The sequence below is a fragment of the Halichoeres trimaculatus genome, unplaced genomic scaffold (genome assembly GCF_033239565.1).
Source record: "Halichoeres trimaculatus isolate MK-OKI-2021-1 unplaced genomic scaffold, fHalTri1.1 fHalTri1_scaffold_6, whole genome shotgun sequence".
In the NCBI taxonomy this organism is placed as follows: domain Eukaryota; kingdom Metazoa; phylum Chordata; class Actinopteri; order Labriformes; family Labridae; genus Halichoeres; species Halichoeres trimaculatus.
The window spans coordinates 7,379,967-7,401,707 of record NW_027437184.1 but is presented as its reverse complement, the minus strand read 5'-3'; the positions used below and the strand labels follow the sequence as shown (position 1 = coordinate 7,401,707).

General features: G+C 39.7%; 2 protein-coding genes across 4 annotated transcripts; both read right to left on the bottom strand.

The window, feature by feature from the left end:
- Nucleotides 1-34: 34 nt before the first annotated feature.
- ddx46 (DEAD (Asp-Glu-Ala-Asp) box polypeptide 46) lies at nucleotides 35-13,625 on the bottom strand. 3 transcript variants are annotated; one of them, XM_074672310.1, is made up of 23 exons: nucleotides 13,476-13,625; nucleotides 13,087-13,254; nucleotides 11,558-11,680; nucleotides 11,289-11,376; nucleotides 11,035-11,200; nucleotides 10,664-10,902; nucleotides 10,326-10,436; nucleotides 10,054-10,219; nucleotides 9,267-9,387; nucleotides 8,889-9,064; nucleotides 7,102-7,223; nucleotides 6,804-6,882; nucleotides 5,762-5,844; nucleotides 4,732-4,896; nucleotides 4,432-4,594; nucleotides 4,027-4,220; nucleotides 3,786-3,923; nucleotides 3,379-3,528; nucleotides 3,068-3,295; nucleotides 1,560-1,778; nucleotides 983-1,127; nucleotides 768-841; nucleotides 35-612 (listed from the first exon to the last, which is right to left on the bottom strand). In XM_074672310.1, exons 1-23 carry the CDS (start codon nucleotides 13,496-13,498, stop codon nucleotides 565-567), a joined length of 3,189 nt encoding a protein of 1,062 aa, XP_074528411.1. In that variant the 5' UTR covers nucleotides 13,499-13,625; the 3' UTR covers nucleotides 35-564. The 3 variants fall into 3 exon arrangements, with proteins under 3 accessions (XP_074528411.1, XP_074528409.1, XP_074528412.1); XM_074672308.1 differs by having other exon boundaries at nucleotides 11,035-11,203; nucleotides 13,476-13,624; XM_074672311.1 differs by having other exon boundaries at nucleotides 36-612; nucleotides 11,035-11,203; nucleotides 13,087-13,251; nucleotides 13,482-13,625.
- A 1,237-nt stretch (nucleotides 13,626-14,862) lies between these two features.
- Nucleotides 14,863-19,762, bottom strand: camlg (calcium modulating ligand). The gene is made up of 4 exons (XM_074671447.1): nucleotides 19,434-19,762; nucleotides 17,736-18,202; nucleotides 17,262-17,327; nucleotides 14,863-16,659 (listed from the first exon to the last, which is right to left on the bottom strand). The coding sequence occupies exons 1-4, from the start codon at nucleotides 19,582-19,584 to the stop codon at nucleotides 16,468-16,470; spliced, it is 876 nt and encodes a 291-aa protein (XP_074527548.1). The 5' UTR covers nucleotides 19,585-19,762; the 3' UTR covers nucleotides 14,863-16,467.
- Nucleotides 19,763-21,741: the final 1,979 nt, after the last annotated feature.

The following is a 21,741-nucleotide window of genomic DNA, read 5'->3' as shown; positions in this document are numbered from 1 at the left end:
AAAAAATACGTTTATAAAATAAAACCACATCCAGTTACAATGCTCATCAAGCGGTGCTGACTCTAACTGATGAATAATATACAAACGAAAGCTGTTGAATAATTCAGACAGTCAGTAAGGGTACACAGCAGCTCCCACATTTGTTAATACAAACAATTCAAACCTATTTCCTTGGCAGCATGTTGTTTTTTTATTGTGAGGGAAAGTGAAAACATCTTAAATTAAGATCTCTTCACAAAAATTACTGCTTTTACTCTTATAGATTTACAGAATGAAATCTGACCACAAAATAAGAAAGAAAATATCTCAAAAACAGAGAGAAGACAGATCAGTGTTTAACTGCAGTGGAGGGCAAAATCAACATTATGATACCCATAATCTGTAAAACAAAATTTACAGAAAGTAAAACACAGAGGACACTGAGGAAAAAATAGACTTAATGTGTGTATTCCAAGGAAACATCATAAAAAAATATGGATTAAAATATCATCAAGCCAATTTGAAGAAACCAAAGAGGGGTCTGTTGTGCATTGGAAACTCTTCCAGCGAGCTTTGCTTCCTCTTCTACAACACTTTGTACCGACCCTTGCTCGTTGGCTGGTAGGAATTTTGCTAGAAAGGGAAAAAAGAAAGGAGAAAAAAGGATAAATGACATCTTTCTAACAAGTTTTCCTACTATTAAAGTAAACAGCTGATTAAATGTAATTGTAGCCTGATGTTAGGATTTCCAGTACTGGTATGAGAACCACATCCTGGATGATACTTACTAATCTGATGAGCTCCTCCTTGATCAGGCGTGTAATCTCTGTTTTGGCTTTCTGCACAGCCAGTTCATTTGCACCTGTTCGACAAAAAAAAAAAAAAAAAAGCACAGTGAGGAAGTTTTATCATGCACAAGTGAACTGGAAACTTCATTAAAAGTAAATCACAGCCAAGAAGTAGGGAAAAAAGAACAGGAAGTGAGAACTTTCCTGACACATACTTTCGATAGCAAGGTAGATCTTTCGCTCTCCCTCTTTGGGCTCTTTGCCTGGAGGGAAATACGTTCCTCTGATGGTGATGGCAGCTTCAGAGTATTCGCCGATCCTCTGCAAAGCTTCTTTCGATGTCACCTTCCACCTGGCAGTCTGAAGTAAACAGATTGACAAACATTTGAAATGTCTCTGCTAAAATAAATCATCTAAATGAGAAAAAAGTAATCCATATCTTTAAGATACTGGATATCAAAACAACAGAGAGGGTGCTAACATGTTTGCTCCAAGGATCTGTGACGTGGGGTTCAGACAGAAAAAGGTTATGTCTCATACTTTTGATTTCAGGTAAAAAAATAACCATTCATCTGATGACGGTTATGAGTTTTTACTCATATAGGTGTTTATCAAACCACTTGTGCAGTCCTGATCTGTTTCTTTCAGGAACCCACATGGGCAAATAAATTATGACATAAAAAACCTGTTATTCTAAATGAAGCTCACAAAACAATGAAAAAGTATAAGAAGGAATAAAGAAAGTTAAAGGTATGAATGTGATGGTACAGTCCAGCGCCGTGCTCTGCTAACCTGAGGGAAGTCATTGATCTCCAGCTCCTCCTCGTATCTCTTGACGGTCTCGGCCTGTTCAGCCGCCTGCCGCTCTTCCTCCAGCTTCTCCACGGGTGTGTAGTTCAGTTTGGCGTTGATCTTCTCTGCCAGCTGCTCGGCGATGGTTTTAGCAGAAACGGAGGGCGTCATGATGGTACCACCTCGCAGGATGGCGTTGGTGGCCTGCTGCATCACATCCTGAACGAAATGACACAACCAGGTTTAATTCGAATCATGTGTTTAAAAAAACTTTGTGGTACGAACAAAGATGATGAAAGAAAGCAGAGAAAAAAAATACAGAAGTTTATGTCAGAGATTTATGCGGAGTTTATAAAACTTTGATTTGTGGCGTCTTAGGATGCACATAACTCTAAATTTTGTCTTTCAAATCAGATTTTTTGTTTTCCACAGCCCCAGCACCTGCTTTACCTTTATTTGTCCCTGAAACACTTATAAGAGGCATCTGAAAGCCAAAGACTGGAGTTGGGATGACTAAAACTGATTTTTTTCCTGAGGTTTTATTTACATGGTGTTAAATTAAAAAAAAAAACTATTTTATGTTCACACATACCAACTAAAAGTTGTTTTCAAATTTTACATTCCTGCCTCGATGATCCGACACTACTCTGTGTAAAATGATGGTTGCAGTTTTACCTTAAGCCATATGTACTGTTATAATTACGACATGAATAGTGAAAAATATATTCCTTAATGTTTAAAGGGGCTGTGAGGAGTTTCAAAAGCCACCTTTGCGGTTTGGTTCAGTACAGTTTGGCACGGTTTGGTTAAGTTACGCCTGATCCTGTTTGCGTTTCCACAGCAAACTGTACCCTCTCGTGGTAAGTGGCGTTTAAGCTTAAAGCTTCCCAATTGGGTCGAGCAGGACTGGATTGATTTACAGCATCTCTAGGTCACCATGACAACACCACGCTGGCTAATGTACTTTAGTTGTGAGAAGAGATAAAACACACAGATCTGTGTTTTTTTTCTCTGCTGAAAAAGATTTCTGTGACTAATTGTGTAGTGATGGTGGACACTGGAGCCTAACTGTCAGACAGAAAAAGGACAGAAGAGCAGAAGAAAGATAAACAGGAGAGAGATACAGCCCGAGCTAAAGGCTAACACAGAGGCTGATCTGTTTGTGATAATGTTCATTCCAACCCACAGTCAGCAGTTATTCTGCAGTGGTCTGTTCAAACTTGAGAGTCTATCAATGAAATGAAGAGTGAGGTTACGTTAGCTCTGATTGGTAGATGACTGGCAGGACATAACCAGGATTCACTAATGTTACAGACACGTCTCACAGCACCGGGCTGTCAGCAGAGATACATATGGACGGCCAAACTACTGTACAAACTGACAGTTTGCTTGTTTTCATGTTTCAAACAAAAGGGCTACAAACCTGTACTGATAAATACCTGACTTTGGTGCGTTTTATACCATGAAAAGTTGTCTTGAACAAAGAAAATTAGCCCTGTGTAACCCACCTGAGCCTCAGCTCCCAGGTTCTTCTGAGCGTTGATCTTAAGCGCCAGCCTCTTCGCCATCTCAAGTTTCTGGATGTTTCCAGCAGATGTTGGCCCAAGACCTGGCAGCCCTCCGGGTACAGCTGCCGTGGCTGCTACAACTCCGGTCGCACCAGGGGTCGCCCCCGGTGCAGACAGGTCCTTCACCCTCTTCTTGGAGTTGAACATGCTTTCTATTTGCTCCTCGATCTGAGGAGGGAGAAATGAGGAGGAGACAATCAAACAAATTCTTTTAATGCTGTAATGAGCTCTTTAGTTTAAGTGTAACTCACGTCTAGAGCGCCGTCCTCATCATCCGAGTCCTGAAGTCCAAGAGCGGCTTTTTGAAGCTTCTTTCGTTCGTTGGCTAAGGCGTGCTCTGTCTCATCAAACTTGAAACCTTTCCCTGAGAAGCCGCTGCTGCTCTTAATGATCTTTCCTTCCTGTGAGAAGAAAAAGGAAAGAAAAAGGAAATGAATAATTCTCAGGGAAGGGTTGTGCTTCTGTGTTATTTTATGGATCATTACTCATTCTTGATGTGAGGTGTCATTTTAAGCATTTATTCATGATACAACGGAAGAGAAATGATCGATTAAAGTGTCAACATGCAGCCTACAGAAAGCAAAGAAACAAGTAATGACATAATTTTTGAAAACTTTAAGAAAGTTAACCCTTTATCAATGCCACTTCAGTTTCTTACCGCTTTCTGCTGGTCTTTGAAAGAGGCCCAGAGCTGCTCCAGTTCAGATGGGACAGGAGCACCAGACAGCTCTAAAGCTTTGATGATATCACCAGCATAACGAACCTGATCCTCTGTGATGAAAGTGTAGGCGTACCCCTGGAAAACAGAACAGGATAAATCACATGATCAAAGAAGGAAAAGTGAATAACAGAGTAAGTCAAACACCTTGCACAACAGGGCTCTGGTTTGAGCTACTGACCTTGTTGCCTGCTCGGCCCGTGCGTCCCGCTCTGTGCACGTAGTCTTCGTAGTGGTTAGGACAGTTGTAGTTGACCACCAGGATGAGCTGCTTGACATCCAGGCCTCTGGCTGCGACAGAGGTGGCCACCATCAGACGACACGCTCCGTTCTTGAAGTCATTGATGATGCTGTCTCGATCGTACTGGTCGATTCCTGAAAGCACGAGCATGGTGGAAAGTCACAAACAGATGCTTTAAAGTGAGTCTGTGCTGATGCAGGATTTACAAGATTTAAAGAACAGACTGTTGCACTTCACAGCAGCTATAACGTTTAGCTTCTTTGTCTCAACAAGGATAAAAACATTCAAAAAGTAGCAGCTTTTGATAAAGTAATTATGTAGTTTCATCCAAATGTTGTCCCTTACCTCCATGGAGTGACATGCAAGGATACGATGCTTTCATCAGGTCTTTCAGCAGCCCATCTGCATGCTCCTGTTTGTCCACAAAGATGATGACCGAACCCTTCTCCTGGTAGTGACCCAGAATCTCCAGCAGCTTGAGGAATTTCTTGTCCTCGTCTATCACCAGCTGATAGAAGAATATCAAAAAACAAGGGGTCAAAGAAGAGAGGGAGAAAGTGGCGTGATGTAAAAGTTAGCACTGGATTCAGTCACTTTACAGAGAGAAAATAAGACTCATTGAGAGTTAAATCGTAGATCGTTTACCACATGCTGTTCCACATCCGAGCAGACAACACTGCGACCTCCCACTTGGACCTCGAGGGGCTTGGATAAAATCCTTCGAGCCAGCGCCTCCATCGCTCTGGGGAAGGTGGCTGAGAACATGACAGTCTGGCGATCTGGACGCACATTGTCCACAATACGCATCACCTGGTGGGAGGAGGCATGTGTGGCGTGAGAACAAAGCACACAAAGTACAGTGGTGCCAAAAAGTGGGATGGCTTGTCTAGGTTATTTGGAGATCTGTCCTGGGATAAGTCGGTGCAAACGCCCGCAAAATGTTGACCCAGTACGAATTTCATATTCTGGATCTTAGTATCCAGAATATTGCCAGAATCTGGATCCTACTTTTACATCTATCAGAAATTACAGTGAACTTGATTCAAGATCAAGATTCAATAATTTATTGCCATGTCAAATAAGTTGAAAGGAATTTGTCTTGGTTCCAGCTCAACATGAACAAACAGTAAACAGACATTCCACAAAAAGACAGGGATCGCGGTACAACAATCAACAGTAACAAGGACCAGCAGCAAGAAGTGCATACAGTTAAGGTGCAAAGTGTGTGTTGGTACATAGCATCTATGTTCCAGAACTATGCCTAACCGGGCATATTCAGGTGTCTAATAGCTATGAGGTAGGTGCTATCTCTGAAACGGGATGTCGAGCACCTTGTCTTGTATTGTTTTGCAAAGCAATCCGACCATTTATGGTGGAGTTACATACACATATGGTGAAAACGGCTCTATATCACAATGATAAAGAAATGTTTAAAAAAATCCTGACAATGATCCAGATCACCTCCAAAATTTGATCACTTCTTCCTTATCCCATTTTGAACATTTCCTGAAAATTTCATCAAGATCTGTTTGTTAGTTTTTCAGTTATGTTGTTCACAGACAAACAAACAAACTCTCCCAAAAACACAACCTCTTTTAATTACCTTGGAGGTAATTTAAGAAAAAAAAAAAAGCCTAACTTTGTTTTCTTGAGTGTGTCTGAGGGTGAAACCCACCTGTGGCTCAAAGCCCATGTCAAACATCCTGTCCGCTTCGTCCAAAACCACGTACGTAACTCTTCGCAGGTTGGTCACTCGACCTGAACACCCAGGGAGAGGAGGACGAGAAGCAGAGTTATAAAAAGTCAGATCCCAAACACATCCTGCCTCTTAGAAAACATTAGAGCAATCTACCAATCAACCTGTTCTAATACTTTCTGACTTGTGCACATTTCTCTACTTTTAAGTGGCCAGGGTTTTTTTTACTACATTATACTTTGAAATATAAATTTCTTTGGTCGTCTTTAGTCTTGCGTACCATCTCAGGGACATGAGGGACCTGTAAAAGTCAGAAAACAGCCTCAAGATACAATACAAGAGATGGAGCCCCATCAAGCATTATCTGACCAAGCGCCTTTTCACCTACAAGGGAAACATATTAGAGATTACCTCGCATGTGTGGAAACAAAAAAAACCCTTCTTTTACAACAACTGTTCATGGAATATTTACAGAACGCACAATGGGAAAAAAATCCGAGCAAAGATGCCAAACATACTCCAAAACAGCAATTTCCTTTCACGATTATGCTAAGCAGTTGATACTTTATGACTCTTAAGATTTATGACTGAAGACATTACTTAAAATTTATGATATTTAGGTTGTGACCAGTTGAATAAATACATAAATATACTTTTCTATACTTTTACTGCAGGATGCATTCATGTTTTTCTCTCTGTGGGTTTACATTTTAAAGCACACGAACCAAAAAATAACATTTTGAGCATCTCTCACTTGGAGTTTGAGGAACCACAGAGGCAGCACCAGATCCACCTACCTGCACTTCCCCTGATCTTCAGGAAACACATCACTGCCTCGTAGAAATGACTGATCCCAAAGGCGGTCAAATAATGTTGACAGTTTAGTAAGTGGTACTGACTGTTTCATTGAGTTTTTAATCACATTGTTTTAATCCCATGCAAGGTAATGAAGGACAGTCTTACAGCATCAGAAATGCTCATTGGCAGAAACAAGTGAGGTGGTTGGGGTGTGTGAACTCACCGCTGTTGGCCCCCAACATGTCGATCATTCTGCCGGGCGTGCACACGATGATCTCAGCTCCTCTCTTCAGCTCAGCAATCTGCAAGACATCAACAACAACCAACAGATTTAAAGCTACATGAGCACTGAAAGAGTTAAGAGACAGACGTGAAGCTCAGTTATATTTAACGTTAAGGACGTAAAATTTAAATGCACAGTGATCTGAAAAGTTTCCTAGTTTGCTCATGAACTCCTGAGAGCATAATTACATCGTTATAAATCATTTAAAATTAAAGGGTTTAATAGAGAGTGTGTTTACCTGTTCACTGATACCAGTGCCTCCGTAAACACACACCACCCTGAGCCCCAGAGGTTTGGAGAACTTCTTGCACTCCTTGGTGATCTGCAGAGCCAGCTCCCTGGTTGGGGTCATGATGACGGCTGTAGGAGATGAAAAGAGGAGGAGAGGGTGAGAATAGAAAATGCATTCTTTGATTTTGACCGCTCAGTGTTGCACAGCATGACAAAATTGTTTCCAATAATCTTTAGAAGAGATGGAATGGTTCACAAAATCCACGGTTCGATTTCTATCACGGATTTCAGTCCGGTTTGGTGTACAGTGTTGTTGTTTTCAACACCTTTATTTTTACCATATATCCTAATAATCCACTGTTAACAGATTATTTTGGACCAACTCTGTCACGTATAGTAATGAAAAACCTGAAAGAATTAGGCTGATTTCCATTTAAAACATAATTAAAGCTGAGTGAAACATTGCTAGTTTCAACATGCCAACTCCTCAGCAAGGAAAGTCACTAAATGACGCTGCTGTCTAATTTGCAGAATAATCCATTTGCATGTAATTGTCATAGACTCAGTAGGAGAGAGATATAACGTGGGAGAGACAGAAATCAGGTAAAACACAGCATCATAAATATGTTTACAACAACAAATTAACTTTCTTCTGTCCATTCTTGTTTTTTATGTCTAAATATTAACCCCCTCCTTTATCTGGGCTGGGGACCAGTAGAAGTGACCATAATGAGACACACACTTGCGTGATTTCACCTGCTGCAAGTGAGGAGGACTGTCTGTCTGTGTTTTGGTAGGGGAGGGACTCACACACGCTGACCATTGAGGAGATCAAAACACGCTTGACTTACTTGACCAAAAACACAAATAAATGGACTCCCACCAAAAAAATCTGATATTGGTCTGCATTCACGCTTTATTCAAAGTGAACGGCAGGTCGTCCCTGCTCTCATAATCAGTCATCTTTACGTTGTTATTGCATAATTCGTCCTGGCAGACTACCTGCGTTTGTTTATATCTGGCACGCCATGCGTGCGGACTTATACACTAAGAGCCAAGCGCCTCGTAGCCAGCTGTGGCTCTGCAGCGGAGGTAGCGCCGTTTTACGACATGATGAGAACTAGAGCTTTATTTAGCTGTGTTTTTGTGTGACAGTAATGCTGAAAAGTCTCTAAATAAAGCGTGAATGCAGACAGATATCAGATTTTTCCGGTGGGAGTCCATTTATTTGTGTTTTTGGTCAAGTAAAATATGGCCCCGTCTGAGTGCAGAGGAAACCGGCAGAGGAGCAGGGAGGGGGTGTTTGGTGCGTGCGCTCTGAGCTTCTGCTGCACAAAAACACTGCTGTAGGGGTCATTTCTGCCCTAAACCTTGTGATAGGACCCAACTTGTTCCATCCCGGAGTATCACTTTACTGTCAGATTCCAAACTCCAGAAAAGTAGCAAGAGTTGTCGTCTTTAAAAAACTTTCCAGAGGGGTCCGAAATCTAATGTAAAGTGCTCCGTGACGGCAGAATGACTCAACGCCACAGGTACACCCTCTAACTCTGTCTTCTCTGCTCGTCATGTAAACACACCTCCCCACAACTGTTCTGCTGTATCCTTCGCCTCGCGTTGCACATGTGTATGATCGGAGCTATATACTTGCTTTAAACTGAGCTGTGACACAAAAAAAAAAGAAAAACACACCCCGAACTGACTGAGGGAAATGGATGGGTTTTTTTTCATAAACTGTTCCATCCCTGATCTTCAGTATGTGTACTCAAAGAGAGGTAACACAGGTAGAATCCTTACAGATGGGTCCTTCAGACTCCTCCAGAGGTCTCTGGTCCATGATATGTCTGAACATGGGAAGCAGGAAGGCTATGGTTTTCCCACTGCCGGTTTTAGCGATGCCAATGAGGTCTCGGCCTGACATGATGGCAGGGATGGCCTGGGCCTGGATCGGTGTTGGTTTCTCGTAGCTGTGCCTGGAAACAGGTGAAAGAAAAAAATCAGGACAAATAGAGTGATGGTTGATTTCTAAAAAGTGTCATAAGTCATGAACAATTCACATCTCCTGTTTACTCGATTTAAAATCCAAGACTTAGTATTTTACAGCAACATTGATGCTAACTTACGACAATAACCGTACAAGTATTAGTCCTCCGTCCCATCAGAGGTCAGACTTACTTCTTCATAGCACTGAGGATCTTCATGGACACACCACACTGCACCCAGGTCTTGATGGGTTTTGGACAGCCCTTTCCTTTGACAGTGATGCCTTCCAGTTCCAGTCTGTACGCATTTACATCTGTTCACATTAACAATGTGGAGATGTTAAAAGGGCAGGGATAGTTTTTGCTTACAGACATCTGCAATTACTGATTGCAAACTGCAGGAAAGACAAACATTTTGCACCGTTACACTTGAATCTGGGACAGCAGTTTAGTTTAGAGATTAAAGCTCAGAGATTATCAGTGTTGTCCAAAAAATACAAAAGGACAACACTGCAAAAACTGAAATCTTATCAAGTGTTTTTGTCTTATCTTCAGTAGAAAATTCCTTTTTAGACTCAATATGAGCCAAATTCACATGACCAATCCAGAAAAATGTCTTGTTTAAAGTTATTCAAGGACAAAAATGAGGTCTGAATTGCTCGCAACCAGTAAAAAAATCTGCCAATGGAACAAGAGAAAAGTTACTTGTATTAAGACATTGTCCAAGTCTCAAGGAAATTTTCAAGCAATATTTTTCTTGTTCCATTGGCAGATTTTTTTACTGGTTAAAAGCGATTCAAACCTCATTTTTGTACTCTAACTTGAAACAAGACATATTTCTGGATTGATAAGTTGAAAGTGGCTCATATCGAGTATAATAAGACAATTTTTACTTAAAAAAAGACAAAAACACTTGATAAGATTTCATTTTTTTGCAGTGAACCGCTGTAATTTCATGTTCCTGAATCTGGTTTACTGACCCTCCTGAGACATCCTGGCAAGCTCTGGGACCTCCACATAGAAGTTTTTGCGATATGGCTCATACTGAATCTTCCCATGGTCGACAGGCTCCAGGATCTTCCTCTGTTTGGTCTGGAAGCCGGTCAGCGCTGTCTGCAGATCCACCTCCTCCTCTTCTGAGGAGTACTGTCAAATGAAAATCAAGCTTTTGAACAATTGAGAGAAACACCAAACATGTAAAATTGCAGGTGAATGTGTCTCTGCTTCTGATGTTTAAGATTTGTTCACATACCTCCATAGCATCCTGGTCGTTCTCCATCAGCTCACCCTTCTTTTTGTGGGTGTGGGGCCCCTTCTTGGTTTTAACAACTGTCACCACTTTGGTTACTGTCATTGCTCCTTTCTGTTCAAGATAGAGATGAAAAAAAAGGAAAAAAAACTTCAACAAAGATGGCATCACAGAAAAAGCATTTTGGACAGTAAAAATGCAGTTTTTACAGCTTATCCTGGGTTTGAGATAAAACAAAAGCCTACACACGGGACGTCCCACTGACAACAACCACACAAAATATGCCAGTGTCTCCTGAAATCTGTTTATTAGAATGACAACTATTTTGCTTTCAAACTCACCTTATCATTCCCTTTCACACCTCCCATGTTGAACTTCTTCACCTCTTGTTTCACCTCCTCCATGTAGGCGTCCAGTGGATCAACGTCATCCTCCTCAGCCTGCTGCTCCTTGAGAGTCTCACTCTTGTCACCGTCTTCCATCTTCTCCTCCTTCATGTCCTTGTCTCTATTTTCGCCTTTACCCTCTCCGTCTTCGTCATCATCTGCTTCCATTGGAGCAGAAACATCCTCTTCATCATCTGAAAGACAAAATTGTTAAACCACTCAGGAGAATTCAGGGACGGATGAAAAAAAAATATGACTACACGCATTAGTTTTGTATAGATAATCTTTTGAATAACTCGAACATAACTTATCAACTGTTTTCTCACCATCATCATCCTCCAGACTCCACTTCTTGCCCTGCTTCATCTCCTCCAGCTCCTTCTTGATCTCTCCGATGTTTTCGATGGCCTTCTTCCTTTGCTCTTCCCTCCATTTCTCCACACGCTCCTTTCTTTTCCTCATCTCCTCCTCCAGCTTGTTCTGGTCAAAGTCCTGCTGCATGGACACAGAGTGAAGATGTTAACAAACACCTCTCTGTATGACTGTTAAAATGCATTGTACCAAAATTAACTAAACTTACATCCTCAACTTTTTCATCCTCTTTCTCTTCCTTAACTTTCTTCTTTTCAGACACAGGATCGATGTTGTCTTTCTCTTTGCTCCTTGGCCTGTAGAGGACAACACGACAAAGATTTTGAAGAAAAATTCTTAAAGAGTCTGTCAAAGCACAGTCCTGCTTTGCTCTTGATCTCTCGATCTGTGCTGCTGATGCAAAGTAGCACACCAAAGATTTTTGATTCGAAAAGATTCAAGGAGTTCAAACACAGATTCTCTTCTCATTAGCCTTACTTTTCTTCTGGCCTCCTGCTCTTGCTTGGACTAGCAGATCTGGACCTCCTGGCTCGGCTCCTGCTGCCCGACCTCCTCCGCTCTCGGCTCCTGGTCCTCCTCCTGTCTCTGCTCCTGGAGCGCCTGGACAGTCAAGGTAAGACCATGAAATGATCAATTATGGCATGATAACAGGAAGGCATCTACGGAAGCGTATTGCATTCACTTGAAGAAAAAAAAACAACTCGTGTTTTTCAGAGTAATTTATTCTTTGGTTTGTTTTTTGTGGTAATTAATTTTGTTTTTCTGAGTAATTTTTTTCTGTTTTCAGATTACTTTTTCCTGTTTTTCAGAGTAATTTTTTCCTGAAGTATCGAGATACTTAGAAATCCTGCGAGAACCTCCAACCTGCGGACAACTCCCGTGGATGTGTGGTGGCTCCTGTGTCCTGCACGGATCAGAGATCCTGTTCGGCACATATATGCTTTATCCTTAACTTTCTACCGGTCCGTACCAGGTCAATAAAGGTAAGGTATTAGCCACACACAGGGTAGGATACCCTTGTTATGTTTTTGACTTTATCCTTATATTTTATATAAGCCTGTTGTTAAATGTAATACTTAAGGAGTAGACGAAGATGTGGCATTAAAAGGTAGAAAGTTAAGGATAAGGCATATATGTAAGGCACACAGGATCCACCACACATCCACGGAAGTCATCCGCAGGTTGGAGGTTCACACAGGATTTCGAAGAAGCTTGATACTTCAGGAAAAAAATTACTCCTAAAAACAGGAGGAAAAAATTACCACGAAAAACAGCAGGTTGAGGTTTTCGCGGGATTTCTAAGTATCTCAATACTTCAGGAAAAAATGACTCTGAAAAACAGGAAAAAGTAATCTGAAAACAGAAAAAAAATTACTCATAAAAATGGAAATAATTATAACAAAAAACAAACCTATATAATAATTATAACAAAAAACGAACCAATAAAAAAATCTTAATCAGAAAAACAAAATTAATTACCACAAAAAACAAACCGAAGAATTAATTACTCTGAACAACAAGAGCTGTTTTTTTTTCTCAAGTGAATGCAATACGCTTCCGAAGGCATCACTGGTGTCAAAAGGATAATTTTTACTTGCTGAAAACCCATGAATTCTGAGAGTTTATTAAATCATGATAAAAAACTTCAGACTTGAATTCTGCCTTTGCATCCTTACAGAGATACAATTTCTCCTAAAGGTAAATGTTATGATGACTGGTTTGCATGAAATTGAGCCAAAGCTTTAACAAGACCAGTGATCCAGTTTTAATTCTGCTGCAGATACACGATTCTTTGAAACTTCATGGCAAATCTAAATTAAAAAGATACCTGAGTTGTAGCCCAGCTCGAACAGAGAGGACGCTAAACACCTTAAGTAACATAATCCAGTATAAACAGATCCTCGTACAGCAGGTGGTCATAAAATTGCATTATTTTGGACGCTCTCAAGTGTGAGCTTCTGTATTCTGTTAGCATACATGTGGTGTAAAATGACTTTAAGTCCCACCTGGCTCTTTTCCTGTCTCTGGACCGGGACCTGCGACGTTCCCGGCTTCGTGAGCGCTCCCTCCTGCTTCGGTCTCGATCGTCTTTCTTGGAGCGTTTATCCGGGGAGCGACTCTTTGATCGGCTACCTGAGCGTCCCCGTGACGCTGAGCGTTTTCTGTAGTGTCTGCGGATCAAACAGCATAACCACAACATAAGTTTCATTAAAGTTTACTCATTCTGGGTTACAAAAAAGCAGTGTAACGTGATGTAATCTGATGTATGCTGTGGATTCACATCAGGTTGTCGTAGCCAGCATGCTAACTCAAGTTAGCTACTTTAGCCGCCACAAACATCGGTTTGATCACGGTAAATTGAGCGTAAGAAAGATAAATGGTTGTTGCTTTCCTGATATACCTGGACTCTCGCCCCATTGCTCTGTGAGAAGTCAGATCTTGTTAAAATCCTTTTGAGGTTACGGAAAGTAAGATCTGTACGTGCGTTGAACGGTTGTTTTGTGTCGTCGAACCGCACGTGAAAAAGCTGCGACACTTCGATACTTTGACGTATAACAACGAACTGCGCCCCCTCGCGTTGGGCGGTCAGAATGACAACACTGAGTACAAATCATAGGAGCCAGAGTGAAAAGCTTAAGGAAGCATTCAAAAATGATCAAATTAATCAATCAAACAAAAATGTACTTTGTCTGGAGAAACAGACTGCATTATATGAAGAGACAAACCAAATTTTATTAAACTATACAAAGCACTTCCCAAACATTTTGTTTTCCTAACAAAACATATCGTACCACACCAAAGAAAAGCACCACAACTAACTTCATTGTCCATTCAAGATTCTTTCAAAATAAAACATAAATCTGCTGTAACATAATTCTATACCTCTCAAAACAGGACTATGAAATCAATTCCCCAATTTTTTTTTCTAAATGAATTCGAAATGTACCTAATGTATTGATTCTATATCTCTTTATTTATTTATTTTTTGTTTTTTGTTTTTTGTTAGGTGTATTGTCTTGTTTGTGATGTTATCTTGTGTCCTTTTTATTATTATTATTTTTATTTTTATTCAAAAAGGGAAAAAAAATAAAAAATAAAAATGGGTTATGTGTTTGTTGATAAGCAAATGGAATGTACATTGATCAACTTTGTTTCCCCTCTGAGCGAGGGAGGAGCTTCATTGTGGTTTTTGTTGTCAAATGCCTTGTACAATCCTTAAAATGTGAAATAAAAAATATTTTTTAAATAAAAACAAAAAAGAAAAAAAGATTCTATATCTCTGCGGATTATGTATGATGCTCCCTCCTAATGTACACATTGTTTGTCTTGTACCCCATTTCTGCCAGTTACAAAAAAGATACTGGAAAAAAAAGGTAAGTCATGAAAATGAGATAGGATCTCAAAATTATGACCTATGGTGTGTAAGCCTATCTGTAAATGCATTACGAAACAAAATGTATGAATTCTAATTATTTATAACAGTTTCTTTTTCAACTTTCAGAGGTACATGTTTCAACAGGAGACATTTATAAAACTAAAATAAAGATTAATTTTTGCAAAAGTGATGCCGGGATGCTACCAAACATTGTTTATTCTGTTTTCCTGTGATTTCTGTCTTTATTTCTTATTTTTATTTATAAATAAAATAAATAAATAAACAAACAAAACAGAAAAGTAAATTAAATTCTTTACCATTTTTTGTTAAGCAAATTCGATAAAATATGCTAGATATATTGAATAGTCAAAAAGTAAGAGGCCACATGAGCTATGTTTATTCACACAAGTTGTATTTATTTGGTATGAAGTTTCCGTTTGCTAATCCCCTGTATGTTAATATGTAGACACTGTTAATATCATGTCAACACTTATTTTGTTACTCAAGTTGAAATATGTAGGATACTGTAGGAACCATTAAAAACAGGTATTCTGTAAACATTAAAAACAATCAAGTAAGTCAGACAAATCATCGGCTAAAACACACGAACTCATGTACGAGCAAAAAATATTTACATGAATAAATTAAATTGGATGGTATTAAATGTCTGTGGAGAGGACACAACGGCATAGAATAGAGTATATATAAGGTATGCATGGTCAAGGCTTGAACAAACTGTAGCAGGGACACATCATTACAATGATCACAGATAAGCTTACAAACTCTCACTGCTTCATATCAGTTCGCAGTGAAAGAGTATTCCAGTACAACCCAAAGTTTCCAGTCAATCACTTCTTTTATTTTGTACAAAGACTGTATAAAGTTTACTGCAATTCTCAGCTAATAGCCGTGCAAAGTCATACACTCCACATTCAAGGGATAAATGCTTTTTAGCGACTCCTCAGCTCCAATGAGGGGGACCCTTTTAAACACGGAGAGCAACAGAAAGTAGAACTTAAAGCACAAAAGCTGACATCAATCACATCCATCGATTCAAGGAGTCCTGCCCTTGTTGATACTTTTGCAAAGTGAGAAACTCTTTCTTCACAGAGGGAAAAAACATGGAAGTTAGGGTTTTTTGAGCTGGTTGCTGCTATGTGTAAAGTCTCTGATTAACAAATATCTTAAAGAAGCCTACAGAAAGAGCTCTACTGTGATACTACTGTTTAAGGCTGTTTTTTTACTTTCTAAATTCACAGGAACTGAAGACAAGGAAGAGTGAAAATCCAGGGGCCAGATTTCAAAATATTACAACACACTTAAAGCTCCTGTGAGGATCTGTGGGTTTGTTTCAATTTTGGTGACCCCTGTGGACAGAAAGACCTAATATCTTTTCACCAAAGTTTCCCTGCACATGAATGAGCAATTTTAAAAAAAGAATCCTGCTCTTTTTTAGCAGCCGAACCCATCAGTTATCCAAGAAACATGAAGATATGAACAGAGAACCAAAAAAGTACATGATTGTTTCTGTGGTGTGCTACTCCTTCTGTCTGACATTACCTTGGGAAAGTAGGCATATTGTACACCCCTCTGGATTTTCACAATCCTTTGTCTCATCAGTTGCAAATCAGTCTGGCAGTAGTCATAGATGAACTGTACTGTTCTCTCTTAAATATGCTAAACCAGATAAATAAATGTGGCTTGGCGCATCAGACAAAACTCAGAATCTGCACAAAAAAACAAACATCGGTTTTTAAAGGTTCGGTATCGGAAATCTGTAACAAACAGCAAACTGTTCACAATCACATGTAGCGTAGCCATATCAGAATCCTGATTAATGAACACTCGTCCAGTCTGATGCACTGGCCCAATAACAGGGCAGTTAGGACTTTTCCAGACTGGCGACAACAAGAAGCTCACATCAGCCAGTGTAAATGCCTTGTTGCTACAGGAGACAGAGGGAGGGTTAGATATAAGAAAGAGGCAGAGCTACTGAGATCCCTCCGGCCGTTCAGGGAGTCTCTGAGCCAATGAGAAGCAGGATCTCGTGAGAGAAAATGAAGGTGAAGAAGTAAACGCAGAGATCCGCAAAGACGTCTCCCATCCTCCTGTAGGTGTCCATGGAGCGGTTAATGACCTCGGCGGGGATGCCGGACAGCAACAGGGCGGCAGTCAGCACTGTGGTCTGGGCCTTCTTTTCCACCTGGAGGAACAGACGTATAACTCTTAAACCTGTCTTATTTTTGAGTCATTTCAGCTCTTTTGAAAAACATTTGGTCTGTGTGGACTTTTCCCCTGTAGACAAACTGGTACCTCATCTCTTTTACAGCCCACGCCAAGTTTTCTGATGAAAAATCTCATTCTGCTTTTTCTTTCCATCAAATCTTACAGCCATTGTGTAAACAATACATGCTGAGGAAAGTCATCAGTGATGATTAACTGCTACATACAAAAATGATCAATTTTTTTTTCAGTCTATTGGAGGCATCATATTTTTTGTCAGCACCACTGTTAAAGGCCAAAATCTGACAGACTAAATGAGCCAATCTGATAAATCTTGATAAATTACCAAGTTTAGTAGTGGGGGTGGCTTACAAACAGAAATCAGGGTCAAGCTGCAAGCCTAGTATTGTTAAAAGTAGTTTAAAATAAGAAAAAAGTTTAAAATTCAAGTTAAAATATTTTTAAATCAAACTTATCAGACCCTTATCTCTCTGTTATCTAGTTTTAAAAAAAGAGGAGAATATAAAAGGCAGATGGTTGGGTATAGGTCATGATAGGTCAAAAGGTCTTTGGCAAACTTACCTTTGGAAAGTATTTGGATAACCCCATGTAGGCAAGTTCAAGGGTCAGGAATGGAGCAAATATTGACTGGAGACAAAAAAAAGAGAGGTACATTAATACACTGATATCACCTTCTAACAACAATGAATGCTTGCAGAATAAGAGACATGTTAAAGTGCTGCAATATAAAATTGCTAAGATTCATTTAAGGTGTTTTGGGACAGAATCATTTTAAATTTCAAGGGTGCCTTAAGTTTAGTCTCATGCTAATGCAACTAGCTCTGTGATATGCAGTGTCAAAGAGAACATGGACAAAAACAATGTTTTTTCTACATTATGAAACACATACATTTGAAAGTCACATGATTGAACTGTAACAAATGGAAAATACCTTGGTCAATAATCACTTTCATACTTGCTGATATTAAAGGACAATGAGAATTTCCCATCCTATTGCCATGAAAGGCTTCGAATTCTAAGCAGTTACCGACTCACCAAATACTTGCAGACAAAAACCCTGACAAAAATAGCAAGGAGGATGCTGCCGATGAGCCTGAAGACTCTAAAGGGATCAAACTCCTCAACGTCAGACCCTCCATCCTGGGCCGGCTTTTCATTGACCAGCTGACCTCTCAGTTTCATGGCATCGTCAAAACGAGATAGGTACTTCTGGAGACCCCGTCGAGGGGAGTTGCTGATGTCCTCTGATGCCCGCTCCCCTCTCGGTCTCTGTCGGACTCCTCCCATATCATCTTCTAAGGAACCTGTGTGTGGCTCGCCAAAGCTAGTCAGAGGTGAGCCCCTCCTCTCTGGGGTGGCACTGCGGGAACGACTACTGGCCCCTGAAGCCTCAGGCAGGAAAGGGGACGGTCTTGGCGAGGATGACGATGAAGACCATGGCTCTGTTCTGCTGTCGAGATCGAGGTGAAAGCGAGGTTCTGTGGGACGCCGGGATGCTCCAGCTGAGGAAGTCCACAACAACAGAGTAGCTTTTGAACATTTTTTATTTTAAAGCTTGTAATTAGAGCCCGACCAATTAATCGGGCCGATTATGCCTGTCACCAATTAATTGACATCGACCAAAATGTAGTTGATTATAAAAAATTTTTGCTCCATGGAGATTCTGTGGCTCCTGTTCCTGTGTGTCTGTGTGTTGGGCTGCAAACTGTGCCCGAGTGCCCACCCCCTTCGTCCACCATTATCTAATGTAGACTATAGAATGACGTTTTAATGTTGTGTAAGTTACTTTTTTGTGAGATAAACAGAAATAAATGCGACTGTTAATTTACACGTCCACTATTATCTAATGTAAGACTATAATTCAGCGTTTCAACGTCTTTTAAGTTGCTCATTTTGTGTTTACATTTTAATTTTTTTTTATACTTACTGTGTTTAAAGTTTGACTTATTTATTAAAGGTGTTTCCAGTTTGACTTCTTTATCTATTATTGTGTTTACAGCTTGTTCTTATTCATCATTGGATAACACTACAGTTCTTATGTTGACAGTTTTTTAATTAAAGTTCCTTGTTTTAATTTAATAGTGTTCTGTCGCTGACTTGAAACATATGGGTATTGTAATGATTTGTGATTATATACAGTATTCATCCTGTGTATATCAATGAATTTATTATATATATCAGCCGATATATTGGATATCGGCTTTTTTTTGCCCCCAGTATTGGTATCGGCATCGGCCCCAAAAATCCCACATCGGTCAGGCTCTACTTGTAATACAGATTTTTTTCTTAAATTAAGGAAATGAAACATGACCACCAGAATCATGAGATAGGTTGGGATCCTGTATAGGACATTATATCAGATGGTTTGCTTAAATCATACATATAAGATGCTATCCTCAGAAAACGATAGAGAAACCACCCAGTATTAATATAAATGACTGTCCAGATGCTGAACCCAGATGTATTTTCATAATTGTTCAGTGGAAGTGACATTGATAGTTTATTTTTCAGTCAAACAGTGCCATCCTATATCAATCGAGGTACGTTAAGATATAAATAGTTGCTGGTTTAATTACTGATTGTCCCGTTCTTTGTCCAGGAAACAAATGCGTAAATGAAATCATGATACTGCTAACGGACTACATCTTAACAGAAGCAGTGAGACGAAGCAGGTGACACTGGCAAAATATTCATAGCACCGTGGTGTAAATTGTAGATGTAATCATGGCATACCGTTATTTTCAGACTCGTTTTTAGTGAAGCCTACTATTCTCTTCATGCGGTCCTCTGAATTCATGAGCAGTTTTCTCCTCCGGATCTCTGCTCTCCTCTGCGCGGTGGACAGAGAAGCTGCTTTCTCCTCGCCAGCCTCTCCAGACTCCATGATGAGACAATTTAACGTGAACTAGAAGTGCCGGGATCAAATTAACAATACATCAACATAAAAAAACAGCGATTCAAGAGCTCATTGTTGGTTGTACAAAGCCCGGCCCTCTGAATTAAATGGTAAACATGACAGAGCGTTGTCAGATAATGGGACGCACAATGATGACGTCACCCACTACGTCACATATTTAAAGTGATTTCACAGGCCGTGACGCTGACTTGCATAAAATAGTATTTTATTAATTATGGGGTTTCCCCAGCACAATAATACTAAAGTAATAAAATCTGAAAATATCTTTAATTTTAACGCCTGTTTTATAGACCCCTTTACAACCGACGTCATCATAAAGGTGCACACGCAGGCAAACGGAAGCGAGGTTTAGCGCCATTCATTCAGACGAGATGTCATTCTTAAAACACTTAACTATAACTTGCATCAGCATAAAAATGTCTGGCTCTCTGGTCGGTTGTCAGAAACAGTATTACACCGCGGGGTCAACTTGTATCGAGTTCTGACCGTTACAGAGCAACTGGTGTTAATAGGCGACCTGTGGCTGTTGGTAACCAGTTAACAGGGTCACACTTAACATCTAAACACCAGCGACCTTTAATGTGACGTAGAAGGCATATTGCCCTTTTGTGTAGAAAATGAAACAGTTGGTTTAGTTTGAAGCTTAGACAATGACCAAACAGGTCACTTAGGATTCAACATAGTAAATATTTAGGGGATAAAATTATGATAAACAGAAACACATTTCATTTTCACAGTAAAACCCCACTGTATTACAAAACAATTGATTATTCTAATCAGCAATCCTAAAACACAAAATCATTCCTATGCTTTAATTTAGTGCAGTTGTAGTTTTCTGGCTTCTTTATTACATGACCAGGTGTGCGGCTGGCCTGTGTGCTTGTTTTTGGTTTGGGAGGATTTCTGGTTGATTGGCATAAGTTTATGTGTTGATAAACAGTCTGTAAATGTTCAGGGATAATGCATGACCACTGTACTTTGGTACATCCATTGCTGAAATGCCCGTACAGCTGTATCTTTTTACAAACAGTACAGGGGTCCAATTATTAAGTGATTTCTATGAACACGTTGCTGTCTTTCTTATAGGCTGTCCCAGACAATAATATTGGAGTAAAAAATTGTAGGAAGAGCCAGATTTTGAAATCCTAGTTAATTGTATGCTCTAAATCCTAACGTACCTCAACAACAGGAAAAAAGGAAGTAAAAAGTCATCACAACTGAAGGGGCAAAGAACTTCAAAATCAAACAGTGCACTGATAAACCTTGGTTAAGATCTAATATTGACATTTGAACAACCTGTAGAGGTTGCTTACTCACAGCACTGTGCAGAAGTTTCACCTTCGAAAAACTAAAAAGAGGATATTGCATTAAACAATGAACACATGCATTGCTGTTCAGATTTCTTAACACCTCTGGTTCCTGTTTGGCTACCACCATTTCCTTACGGGTCTCGGGAAATTTTTGTGTGACAGTTTCAGTTTGATTGAAGCTGCTTCCCTTTTCTCCAAACATGATAACCTGTTTAATCATGCACCTAGGATATAACAGCAAAGTTGATAATAAACGTGTCTAGTTAAATCAGTACGAAAAGCAACTGTGTTGGGGATGTGTTGATAAAACAGTGCAACCAGTTTGAAAAAAAGCATGAAATTGTAAAAAGTATCCTGTTTGTCAAATTTTTCATTTTGTTTTGACTCAGACAGCGATATCTTCAGAAACAATTATCCAGCTAAATTTCGATAGTGCACAACTTAACCAAAGGAAGTCGTTGTGATAAGTTGTGACTTCTGAATAAACCAAATAAATCTATGCAATGAGCTTGCTTTTGTTTCAGAGATTCAAGTCTTGAGTTTTTTCAAGAAAAAAACTTATTTTCTGCCCACTTTTTCCCAAAAGTTTGATTAATGATAATCTTGAGTTTTGGAATTTGGAGCCATTAGAGTTTAGTCAGTTAACAAGTGACTGGTGTTTTTCTTACACTGAAGCTTTTTTTTATAAAAACCATGCATTTGAATAAGAAACACACACAACATATGAAGTTATTGACTCGCTCTGAAGATAACCCCATTACCACTTTTTTTCCTGTCATGAAAACTCTACTGTGGTTTGGCATATCAAGATTGG